Genomic DNA, 12,808 nt, shown 5'->3' on the forward strand with positions numbered 1-12,808 from the left:
ATGACCCCATAAGATTACCACTTCCTTTGCCAGACCGTACTGACAACTCGACTACAACCTTAGCATATTTCAGGTCAGAAACCTGAGATGCTGGTAGTTTCTGCTGTTAACAGAGGCAATGCAGGGATGAGGAGGTTTCTGGTTTCTGGTTTACCAGTATATTTTTTTCTCCTAGCCAAAACATACAAAGTCTAAAAAATTATATAGACTTTTCATTTTTTGAAATACTACAAGAATTGTTACACGTAGCTTTGAGAGATGCATCTGTTGACTGTTAGTCTAATGACTTTTTTTTTTTTTTAAAGCAGTGCTCATGGACAGGGAATTTCTCTTACAAATCTAAAAAACCCCACAGCTCAGGTGCTCCAAAACATCAGAGATGTGTTTTCTCAGATGCTCTTTTCTGAAAAACCTTGCTGTTTCCAAAATTTTTAGAGGTCTCTGCAGTGAGATAGGCAGGGCTCAGCAAGTCTTTTTGCAAATTTATGACCAAAGTGTTTTGCAGCACTGAACTATCTAACTGCGCAGTGCAGTGGTTGCCATCTCTCCAGTATAAGATACAACCGATAGTGCAAGGAGGATGAAGATAATTTTATAATTAGGTTTGCAAAGTTTGAGGTAATTCATATTTTTAAGAATAATTATGACTTTTACCTTATCAACCATATTGTTGACACACTAGAAGGAGATGGGTACCATCCAGAGAGACCTGGACATGCACAAGAAGTGGGCACACAAGAAGCTAAAGAGGTTTAACAAGGCTGATTGCAAGGTGTTACACTTGGGTCAAGGCAAGAACACATTGAGAGCAGCCCAGCAGAGAAGGACTTGGGGATCCTGGTGGATGAAAAGCTGGACATAAGCCAGCAGTGTGCTCTTGCAGCCCAGAAGGCCAATGGTATCCTGGGCTGCATCAAAAGAAAGGTGGCTAGCAGGGAGAGGGTGATGATTATTCTCCTCTACTCCGCCCTTTTAAGGCCCATCTGGAGTAATATACCCAAGCCTGGGCTCTCCACAGCAGGAAGGATGCAGAGCTGTCCAGAGGAGGGCCACCAAGATGATCAAAGGGCTGCAGCACCTCCCCTGTGAAGAAAGGTTGAGGGAGTCAGGCTTGTTTAGCTTGGAGAAGAGAAGCTCCGGGGAGACCTCATTATGGTATTTCAACACTTGAAGGGAGCTTAGAAGCAGGAGGGGGTGGTCTTTACATGATCTGATAGTGACAGAACAGAGGGGAATTACTTTAAACTAAAAGAGGGAGATTTAGGTGAGATGTTAGGAAGAAATTTTTTTTACTCAGAAGTTGATGAGGCACTGGAACAGGTCACCTGGAGAGACTGTGTATGCTCCATCTCTGGAAGCATTAAAGGCCAGGATGGGTGAGATCTTGGGCAGCCTGATCTGGTTGCTGGCAACTCTGCTCATGGCAGGGTATTGGAACTAGATGATCTTTAAGATCCCCTCAAGGCTAAGCCATTCTATGATTCTATGAACTAGATGACTAGATTGTAAACAAACAAAAATAAATCAGAATTGCAATGGTTTTTGAAAAGACAAACGACTAAGTTAAGTTAACAATAATAATTGCAACGTTGTTGCTTTATACTAGATAAAAACTTCTATCTCTTTGATGGACCTGGGAGATAATTCAGTCAAAATATGAAGAATAGACCAATAAGGATAAATATACTGTTACCACCTGCATGCCAGTATCAGCAACAATGAAATCAGCTTCACAAATCTACGAAGCTGATGTCCTCTTATTCTTCTGCCACTTGTATTTATTTGGTATTTATGGCAGTTGGTCAGATATCTCCATATGCCAGCTCTGCAAGCTTAGGTCACCATGTTGTATATTTATCATGCATTACTTGACTTGTGCTTCTACTGTTTAGTATGTTCAACATGTTGGATGGTTTTCAGTAGCGTTTCTATCATGCTGACCTAAAAAATATCTTGAACAACTAGATTTCCTTCTTGTACTGTAGGAATACAGCAGTGCTGAGTAGAAACAATTGTGTAGCATCATTAACAAATGTCTAGCAATAAACATTTAGTTCAGAAGCAAAACCATACTCCATTAGGGTAGGCGTCAAACCTAATGCAGCTTCCATCAGGTACATCAGGTACAACCTGACATGAACTTCACAAATGATATTTACCTTGATGATTTCCTCAATTTGTAATGGCTTCTCAAGGAAATCACACGTCCTGTAACTTTTCTGATTTTGGTTCACCAAAAATGAATAAGTTCTTTCTCAAAATAGAATACTGCCACCAATAATAGAAATATATACCAAAAGCATCATTAGACAGCTACTTACATAACATAGGCAATTGGTATGAAATAAAGGATTAAATTATTTAAACAAAGAAATCTATAGCTTAAAGGCCACTGGCTTACCTTCACAGGACTCCAAGATATGGACCACATCACCAATTTGGAGAGGTAGTTGTTGTACTCCTGTGCCTTTGAAATTGTATATTGCTGAAAAATTAGAGGGCAAAAATACTGATTTTCAGTACAGCCATACACTACAGTTAAACTGATAAATAAGAATTTATTAGGATTCTGATACTAGGATAAATAGACATGAATAAATAAAGAAATACATGGAACTGTAATTCTATCAGTGAGCTTCATCTAATATCATTACTTTGTCTCTTCTGAAAATGTACTTGTGCTGAAAAAAGTCAGTGCCGGAAGAAAACCAAGCCATTTATAGCAACTACTCTCCATAGATAGGTTTTATAAAACATAGAATCGTTAAGGTTGGAAAAGACTATTGAAATTTACAACTCCAACCATCAACCCCATATTTAGATGCAGATCTTTAATGTTTGCTGTCATGCAGATCTGTTAGTCCACTGGTCTAAGAATTTAAGCACACAATTTACAGAAAGTAATCGTGATGCCAGGGAGCATGGGCACAGAGAGACACCTGCAGACTCAATTTACTAAATTTTTCTTGTTACTTCATCTTAACATGAAACTATTCCATTTAGAAACAGTAAAAAAATCTTAATTTTGTATATTTAATTACTGTGAAAAAGAAAAGAGGGGCAGATTTTAGAAGTCTTCTAATCAGAAGCTTATCTATTTGTTGTCCAAACTAGCTAAATTTCAGAGAGAAATCAAGAAAAATGAGCTTCTCTAGTTGTTCTTTATTCTACGACTGCAGGATGTGGGCTGCTGTGGTAATCATTTGTTTCTGTATTTTTTTCTCTTCATGTGCTTGCTTATAGACTTTTACAATAGTGTTAAAGATTAGAAGTGGTTATTGAATCTATTATCACTCAGGGAAACTATTTAAAATACGTAAACCTAAAACCACAATTAAACATACAAGTAGGAACTGCACACTAACTGTGACCTCTGTTGTGCCATAAAGATGGTAGTGTACAGGGTTTTCTTCCTTTCCTCCTGACAGTCTCCCAGTCCATCCAGCCATCGAGAGCATCCAAACATGCAGTATTTTGAGCTACAAAAATTCTGCTAGAAAGGTCAGTTTCCAGTCAGCATATTCCTATATATTTTTTGTACCTTTCTCCCTGAGGCTTCTAAAGCTGCACGTTGATTTCTGCTAGACGAAAATGTTTGTCAGTGACACATTTTGCTTTAACATTTTACTTAAAATTACATTTAAAGTCTAAAATGAGCCTTTCAAGTATATGCCCAAGGTAGAAGCATAGAGCTAAAATATTTCCCATTTATCTTCCATTGATTTTTTCTTGTTAGTCTTTACTTCATTATATTTATAAAACAAATTTGTAGGAATTTAAGAGCCTTATTAACCAAAAATAAGTTATTTTTTCTTGTTAACATGAAGAAGCCTTCCCACCAGTTCCTCCTCCTGGTTGCATAGAGGAGAAATTGAATTATTAGACACAAGGAAAAAAACAGTGAACCAAATAAACAACTTGGAGAGATTCTGCTTTACAGATTAAGCCATTCATTCAACAGAATCTTGCTGAACTGACTTAGCTAAACACAAAATTAAATTTAAGTAGCGGATGTATGACTGTTTAGATTAGCTGTCTTTTATAATCTTGAAAGAGAATTCAGTAAGTTAAGATGGCACGTAATCCTCATAAATATGTAAAATATCTTTACATTTACAAATACTTGCCACTTGTTTCCATCAGAGTGTGTGGGGGTTGTGCAGCAGAAGCTATTGCTTTTTTCCCTTTGAGATCCATAGATTAAGACTACCGTTGACTAAAATACACCTCATACTTCAAAACTTGCACTGCTCTACTTCCAGTTGCATTTATCTCAAAATGTAGATGCAAATAACTAAGCCATATATTTACAGTGCATATTGGTTTTGCCCTCTGTTAGTAACTTCATTTAATAGCAATTGATATGTTGAAAAATGCAGTAACTAACTGACAAAGGAAGTGGCTTTACCAGATAAAACTTTTCTGTATGACTAAGTAGAAACTTGATGAGATTTTACTGTTGCATTCAGATTTTTTGGGGGTAGGAAGTGTTTAACAAACTCCTGTTAAAGGTTTTGAACTACAGACATAGGGGCTGAAGGGCACAAGGAGCTGAGAGCAGACAGATTGAAGACAGCTGACCTAAAGTGGCCCAAGGGTTATTCCATCCCATTTGATATCTTGTGAAAAAGAAACAATAAAACTGAGGGGAGTTGGCACGGGGGCAGCTCTGAAGGATGTTGTCCCACACCAGAGTGGGACTCTGAAGTGATACCATAAGAGAGAGTCACAAAACAAGTGATGCCAGGCCCTGAGCAGTGGGTCGGTGTGTGGTGAGCAATTGTTATGAGCATCACTTGTTTTGTAAATATATATTACTAACATTACTATTATTTCCTTTTCTCTTCCTTTTCTGTCTTAGTAAATAGTGTTTTATCTCCACCAACAAGTTCTACTTCATTAGATTTTTTCCTGATTCTTTTCTCCCTCCCTCTAGGAAGGGGGAGTGAGTCAATGACTGCATGGTGCTTAGCTGCCTGCTGGGGAAAATCACAACATAAATGCAAGTATATCTTCTGTTAACTTCAACTAATATCATTTCCATCCAACTGTGACTCTTTTATTATATCACTTCAGAGTTCATCAGCCAAGATGAGGGCTCCTTCCCCTCCACCTTTATTTAACATCTTCATATGTGTACAAGCAAATATTTCACCTTTTATTTTGCCCTTAAAAAGTAATATAATGTTAAATGTGTGTATAATGTAAAAGAACCAAAACCTGTATGGATTTGAAAATTATTTACATAACATTTACATAAGAATAATTACAATGGGATTTTTAAAAATACACTCTCAGAAATTGAGGTCCCTTCAAATCACTCTGAAGAACATTGTCCCACTTCACTCACTGGCTTCCTTCATGCCAGTCATAAAAACAGAATGAGGAGGTGGCCTGCTTGAAGACCTCTAGTTCATTCTAAAACACACTACAAAGCTCAGAAAATACCAGGTCAAAGCGCTGAAAATTTTTCCAAGTTTAACTCTGTTCCAGTACAAGTGGGCATCTTTGGAGCATGTCCAGATTATCCTTTCTTGTCATGCAACATAGCACTCACTGTAAAGACAGTCTAAGAAGCCAGTGTCGAATTCTGACATCGCTCACCCACATTCAAGCAGTTAGAGAACAAGCAAGGATACCTAATGGTGCCCACCCTAGCAGCAAAGAAAAAGAAAAAACAAAGGTGTGAAGGCTAAATAAAATTCCCACGTGTCTACTAAAGCCAGAGCTGTTGAGTAGTTATTCTACACAGATGGCAGCATGCAACATATGAACATTCCTCCAGTTGGATATATACAGGAAATACTTGCTCATGCTATTGTAAATATATATATGGCTGTAAAATGACATACAGATGTACATCTTTACCAAAATAAAATAGCCACAAAACTCTGTACAAGACATCTATAGACTTAAAAAAAAAAAGAAAGGTAAATGAAGCAGTTGCTTTTCATTCAGAGTAGGATTCATGTTTAAATATGAATTCCAGAAACTGCTGACTGAAACAGGGACACAATTAACATTATTTAAATTAGATTACATTCTCAATTTCAAAGATGAGAAGCCAAGTACTTGAAAAGCCCACGTTCTTGGTATTCACACAATTAGATTAATGCAAGACAGGATTGGTGAGAAAGGAGTATTCCATGAACCCGCAGCGCTGAAGCCATTTATTTACCTCATCTTCCTACCTGTCTTTCCTACTTACTTTCCTTCACATGAGCTCCTGCTCTTCATAAGAAGCGTGGCGATTAAACTACTTCATTTGTGAGCCCCACTTTTTCCTAACTGCTTTTTTGGTTGCTTTCCTTGGCTACTTTCTAGTCTTCCATTTAAAAAGAATATGAAAGTAATTTCTCAGGTACAGTTTTACTGAGGCAGCTCTTAATTTCACTTTACCGTAGGAGGAGAATTATCTGGAATACCTATGTCATAACTCATGGAGCTCTGCTGATGTTCAAACAGTCCTAGTGGATAGCTTCAGCTATCCTGTTTCATTTTATTTTGGGGAATGTTACAACTCTACTTTTATGAGAGGTAACAGGAGAGTATCACCTTCTCTCCTGACAGATCTATTACTTGTGTTCAGCTACCACTTTTTTTCCTCATAAAAGCCAGTGTGAAATTACTCAGCTGGGATGCTGCCAAAACTTGTATGAAAGCATTATGCAGTTCTAACACATGTGACTTCTGGAAAGAATCCTGTAAAATTTGTGTTCTAGCATCCTGAGCAAGGGATCAGCCTTTAACTCCCGCAGAACAGGTGTGCTATAATAAATGCAACATGGATGAAGTTCTAATGAAGATTCCACAGATCCAAGTAACAAACCTCAAGGACTGGTTAGAGGCCAAACTGACTTATGAGCTACTGCAAAACAAAGGTGTGTGAGTGTACATTTCTTCACGTGCTTTGTAGCCAGATGGATTTTTCAGGTGACTTATTTTTTTAGAAGTCTTTATGAAGAGGAGCATTGGGCCAAGCTTTATCATCTTCTTTATCATATTCTTGAAAGATAGAGATTCCCTTCTCAGCTTATTTTTCATCTTGTTTCAGTTTGCTTTTCATGGAGAGCTATACTTCACTAGATTGCTGTTTCCCAAGCAGCTGCAGCAGTCTGCTGGGTTCAGGGTCTGCATTTCACAGAGCAAGCAACCTACCCTGAATAGAACTCCACCCCTCTTATGTTACAATCTATTAGGTTTTGCACAGATTTCAAAAGCTTATCTAGCATATTACTAGGAAATTATTGTAAAACAACAACAACAACTACTAAATGGCTGATATTCACTTGGAAATTGGATTTCTGGTTGGTTTTTTTTTTGTTTGTTTGTTTTGTTCTTATATATGAAGCTTGTTCTATAGCATGCTTAGCATAACTGTATGTACTACTTCTATGGCTGGTAGGAGAGAGAAGAACTGCAGAGTCAGCTATCTTGAATATGCTACTTAAATCACTAAAATAGCAAGTGGGCAAGAATCTCAGCCAGGACTGTGGCATCTTCCAAATGTATTCAGTGCACTACTGCTGGCTGCAAAGCAGGTTGGGCAAAACGGTCCCAAGCTGAAACTCCGGAGTGGGCACTGAACTGGAAACTGTAAGGGACGCTGTTAATAAAAGGCTTAGAAATTCAATATGAGAATCATTCACTTGAAAACAAAGGCTTCTGAAATCACAGAGAACAAAATCATCCAAAGTGGTCAGGAAGTTGGATTTTGTAACTTGGGAACTCCTTCAGCTTTAATGCACTCGGTCTCTGTGACTCTGTTGGTCTTTATTTCCTGATTTTACAGAGACTACAGAAATATGCTACAACACAGCTGTTCAATTCAAAAAGCATTTTAGACTGGGGTTATCCCAAATTCTAGGCTTCACCACTCCTTGAGCTTCCTACTGGTAAAGTGAAGTAGTGACACTATTTTCCATCCAATCTGTAAAAGCATAATGTAATTTAATTTCCAAAAACTCTTTTCAACATCCTTCCAAAGAGAGAGAAAATAATGCCTGTAACTAAATCCTCAGTGCGACCATTTCTCTGATTATGTTCTGCTTGCTTGCTTTGTTGCTCAGCAGGTTTTAAAAACTGTTTCGAGTCAAAGATTCTGCTGCTATTCTCATCTAGTTATGTAATAAAGGAACAAATACATTTTTAGTTTCCCATGTAAATTAAGGAAAACGAAATAGGCTGCGAGTCAACAGCTAGCATGGCTAAGAAAAGGAAGTTCTGCTTATAAGCTGCAGCTTTTCTTTCAGCCTTGCTGACCTTCCCTGGATGTGCAGTTATCTATTAACTTAAAGTAATTGTGTGACAGCGGAAATTGTGAATAAGATTGACAAGAAAAGATCACGTGCATTTAACTGGTATTTCATTATTGTTGGAAAGTCTATTTGAGTGTTGTTCCCATTTTCCCTGTTCTGTTATGTAACAGAATAAGCTTCAGTCATGGATATTGTTACTGCTTATGACATACAAGCTCAGAAATCCTTCCTGCCATGGTTTCTTTAAGACCTGATATCTGCCAGCTACAAACGTTACAGACTCAAATGTACAGTAAGCCCCCGGAGATATAAAACTTGATGACACATTTTTTTAACAGCAGGCTTATTTCCCACCTGGCCCATGGACAGTCCGGCTCAGGCAAAGTCACAGAATCTTTTTTCTTGAGCAAGTTACTCTGTAGCTAACCAGGTTTACTTCTTCTTTGTGCCCCACAATGTATGCAACAGAAAAGGTACCATCTTCGAGAATTATGACAGTGCCAAGCATAAGTCAGACTGCTCCTTCACAAACTGGATGCATCATTTCCTTTACTTCGATAAAATTTATCAAAGCTATAAATCTGTTGTCTGGTTTGGAACACAAGCAAAGTTCCTTTAAAGTACAGATAATTCACTGCACCATTTCCCATTCTGCGCACTCCCCAATCCCTTTCCATTGCTCCTGTACTCGGCTGATTTTTAGACAAATGGTAGCTATTGATCTTTGAACTAAACTCAACAGCAGTTCAGGTGCTAACTGACTTCTAAAATGGCATCAGGAAACGTATTTGCAAATAAAAAGAAAGATTAATGTTTACTTTGTTCTCACCTTCACTCTTTCTGACATTAAGCTACCTTTGATGACCTGAACGCTTGTATGAGAGCAAGTTAGTCTTCCCTTGGTGCTGACCCCGAGCCTAAAAGTTATGTTTGATTGCTGGCACTTGAAAATTTCCCAAGTTCCAAAGCCCCTCATCCAGCACACAATAGAACAGATTGCAGTGTTCAGTGGACTGATAGGAGCAATACAGAATGTGCCTTTAGCACATAAGCTAAAAACTTCTTACGCTAATAGACTATTTCCATGATTTCCAGGCTCTGTTGTAAACCTGAATAATCAGATTTGAGGAGACAACAGTTACCAGGGAGATGGGTGGGAGGAGAAGCAGCAATATTTCTAGCACGTCCCATTTCAGAAAATGGCACCTGCATATAACTGCAATTGCACTGATACTGTCCTTTGAGCTGCACATAGCCTGCACCCTAAAATGGGAGTGCCATGGGTAGAGCCGAAGACTTCCGAGAAGGCAGCAAGAGCACAGTTCCTCTGCCAGGTGAAGTAAAACCAGCCCTTCCGAGTTTTAAAAATTCCCCAGTGTTATCTCAATTGTGGAAGTAATGTTGAAATACTGTCATTATATCTTTTCTATTATTTGATTGATTCTTACCTACTAAAATTAAGACACGCTACGTGATTCTAGCTCATGCTATTTTGAATTAAATAGTGTGAAACCAGAGACAGATCAGACTACTGCTATACAGAACTACTTATTCTGAATACTGTATTTTGAGCAAAATAGCATTCAATCAAGATGCAGCGTTAGCCTTTATGAAAACATTGCTGCATCTAATTATCAGCTTATGAAATAAAAAATAATCTTGTGAAAGACATTAAGTGTGCTTTACTGCACCTTTCAGATACCACAGGGACTCCGAAATCATACCAGCTTTGTATAAACTCAGCGATCATACTGGCTATGAGGTGACAAAGCGTCCCAGTCTCCGTGTCACCAAAGCCCAGCAGAGCGAGCATGGCGCGGGTGGCAGGCGGCAGAGCTGCAGGCCTCCTGGGGGACGTGCTTCGGTCAGACCCGCTCGGCTGGTGCACTGGAGGAGCGTGCACACAAAAATCACTGAATCACACTGAGCATTGTCAGATTACACAATGGTCGACCATTATGTTAAAAACGAGAAGAGCTAGACTTGTCTGTAATTATGTAAATCACTCCAACCCCAAAAAACTCTCTGTAAAAAGCCTCTAGAAATGAAGCTTGCTTTATATTATTCTTATGAAGAGCCGCTCAGTATCTAGAGCTCCATCCACATGCAAGATACTCCATCTAGTCAATAGACACAGATATCACATCCAACAAAGCCATCGTCCTTCAGGTCAGAGCGACTTCTATGAAAAGAAGTGCTGAATTACATGAAGCACATAATACTATTGGTAAGACTCAAACAGAATAGCTTTACACACTTCATTTTGTAATAAAAACTGCCACCAGAACAAGCTACTTCTGTTTCACAATTCTGCCACTGCTGCACATGGTAGTCGAACAGGAAGACATTGTTTTCCTCTTATTAATTCCCTGATTCACTTTATTTCATGAAGTCAACTGGGTAACTTTTTTCATGCTTTTAATGCACATCAACTTATTACACCCTCCTTTAAATGAAAAGATTTTCGAGTAATTTGGGGATTCCAGGCTAGTAACTATGCACTAGGAAGTAACATAAACTATAAGAAGCATAAACTGAACTATGTTCCATACTGGGAACTTGCAGTTAACTTCAGCAGAGCATTACTTTCAAGTGCTTCAGTGCTGATTGATGATTTTAAGGCCTTTTTTTGGTTTTCAACTGCAATTCGGTCCTTTATGCAAATTAAGGTTATTAATTTTATGGAAAACTGATGTTGGAAAGGGACACTCCTAAAAAGTGTTGACTGCTTTAACTCTTATGCAAGTTTTTCAGCAGTGCTAACCTCAAATGACAGACTTAATGATCTCTGAGAAGAAACTGCAGGATCCCCCCTCCCTGACATCTGTTCACTGCACCTTCAAGCTGCTACTTACTGAGCAAGTAGCACGTTGTTCAACGTGTTTCTAAAACAGAGGTGGGAAAAGCTGCGTTACTGTGGTAGTTCAATATTTTAGAGCAGTGAGAGCACGGTGGGGCAGAAGCAGCACCTCTCCCCGGCTGGCATTCGTGTGCTTCTTGCCGTTCTCTTTGAAAATTTAAAATTTGATATGAAATCGATCATTTCAGTGAAGCCACCCTGGTAAAGCGAAGGGTGTTCTCATACCAGAGAAAACACCTACCCACATCCTGTTCACAAGTGATGAGGACAAAACTCAGAAGGCAGCTGGCTAAGTTACATACCTACGCCGCTCTTCTTCTCCGTCTTGTGCCACGCTGCCATCACGCGTGGGTCTGCGCGGCTCCGCAGGACGCACACCACCGAGGAAAACAAGGTTTATACAACGCAGATCCCAAGATGAACAACCAAGAGAAGGAGCTGGAAGCAAATCTGTTTCTCAGCTGCTGTTACTGATGACTAGGAGGAGACTGAAGCTGGCCGAGGCAGCTGTATGGGTTCTGTGAGATTTGCTGCTCTTCTGAGCTTCCTTCCTCTTTTCTCAACTTGAGATATTGTACCAAGTGCCGTGGGGGAGGGGAAACCCATACTGGGTGTTCCTGCTGCATGACACTGGCTGTAACACATCAGCAAGCTTTCAAAAAGAAGCAAAACCACCACACTTCTCTCCTGCATGACCCCTGAGCTAGCATCTCAGTGGAAGGCTGCAGTGAGCAAAGCCCAGACACCGTAACAATACCTTCGTGCTGCCAAGGAGCCCTGGTGTCTTCAACTAAATCGGAAACATTTTAAACCATGACTCCACAAGGCATCTTAAAAACTACTTTCTTTTAGACTGCCCTGGATAAAAGATTCGTTTTCACGTAGCAGCCACGTTCTCATCACAGAAATGAGGTGAAGACAAAGCCACATTTCAAACTCCACCCGTCCGCCTTACAGTGTTACATTTGCAGTTTCTCCTAATTCTCTGAACAAAGCAGCACTTTCCTAAAGACTCCTTATCTAAACAAAACTTCAGCAACTACTTTAACAGATATTTACAGAGCCTACTTTCACGCAGGTCGCCATGCAAGGTAACCTACACCATGACACTGTGGCATGCAAGGATGAGGTAGGGCCGTTCACCGCTTGGATTACATACAACATACAGGACTGGAGACAAACGCACGTCCTTCATTCACGCTATTTACTTTCAGTTTAAACCATTTAAAAACCAGAAAATACTTGAGATACATTCCTTAATGCATGGCACAGCAAACTCACGTCATCACCCTGTCCTCTAGACAATAGAGGATCACAGAATTGCAGTTGGCAGGAAGCTCTGGAGCTCCCCTGACCCAGCCCCTGCCGAAGCCGCTCCGTGCAGCAGGTTGCACTGACAGGGCTCCAGGCGGCTCTGCAATATCTCCAGAGAAGGAGGCTCTGCCACGTCCCCGGGCAGCCTGCTCCACTGCCCCGGCCCCTCACAGGAAAGAAGTTCTTCGTATCACAACTGTTGTGTAGCTCCACAGTTTTCACAGTGCTGTGCTGCATCTGTCAGGAAATTTTTTCATACATGACGTGTCAGTTCTCAATTTTAACCAGCAGTTGTAAGAAGCCCCAGCTGCCTTTTTTGTTGTTGTTGTTGCACGAGGCACTCCTAAATGTATTTCTGGAGAGAAAAAAAAGCCTT

At 39.7% G+C, this 12,808-nt stretch overlaps 1 protein-coding gene across 1 annotated transcript in view; it reads right to left on the reverse strand.

Moving 5' to 3' along the window:
* The window catches only part of DOCK2 (dedicator of cytokinesis 2), a 169,642-nt gene extending 157,989 nt beyond the window's left edge, over window positions 1–11,653 (reverse strand). The window contains exons 1-2 of the mRNA XM_021410943.1: window positions 11,421–11,653; window positions 2,402–2,485 (exon numbers count right to left, since the gene is read on the reverse strand). Of these exons, the coding sequence (XP_021266618.1) occupies window positions 2,402–2,485; window positions 11,421–11,460 (124 nt within the window). The 5' untranslated portion in view covers window positions 11,461–11,653. The remainder of the gene's footprint in view (window positions 1–2,401; window positions 2,486–11,420) is intronic.

The sequence above is a fragment of the Numida meleagris genome, chromosome 12 (genome assembly GCF_002078875.1).
Source record: "Numida meleagris isolate 19003 breed g44 Domestic line chromosome 12, NumMel1.0, whole genome shotgun sequence".
Classification (NCBI taxonomy): domain Eukaryota; kingdom Metazoa; phylum Chordata; class Aves; order Galliformes; family Numididae; genus Numida; species Numida meleagris.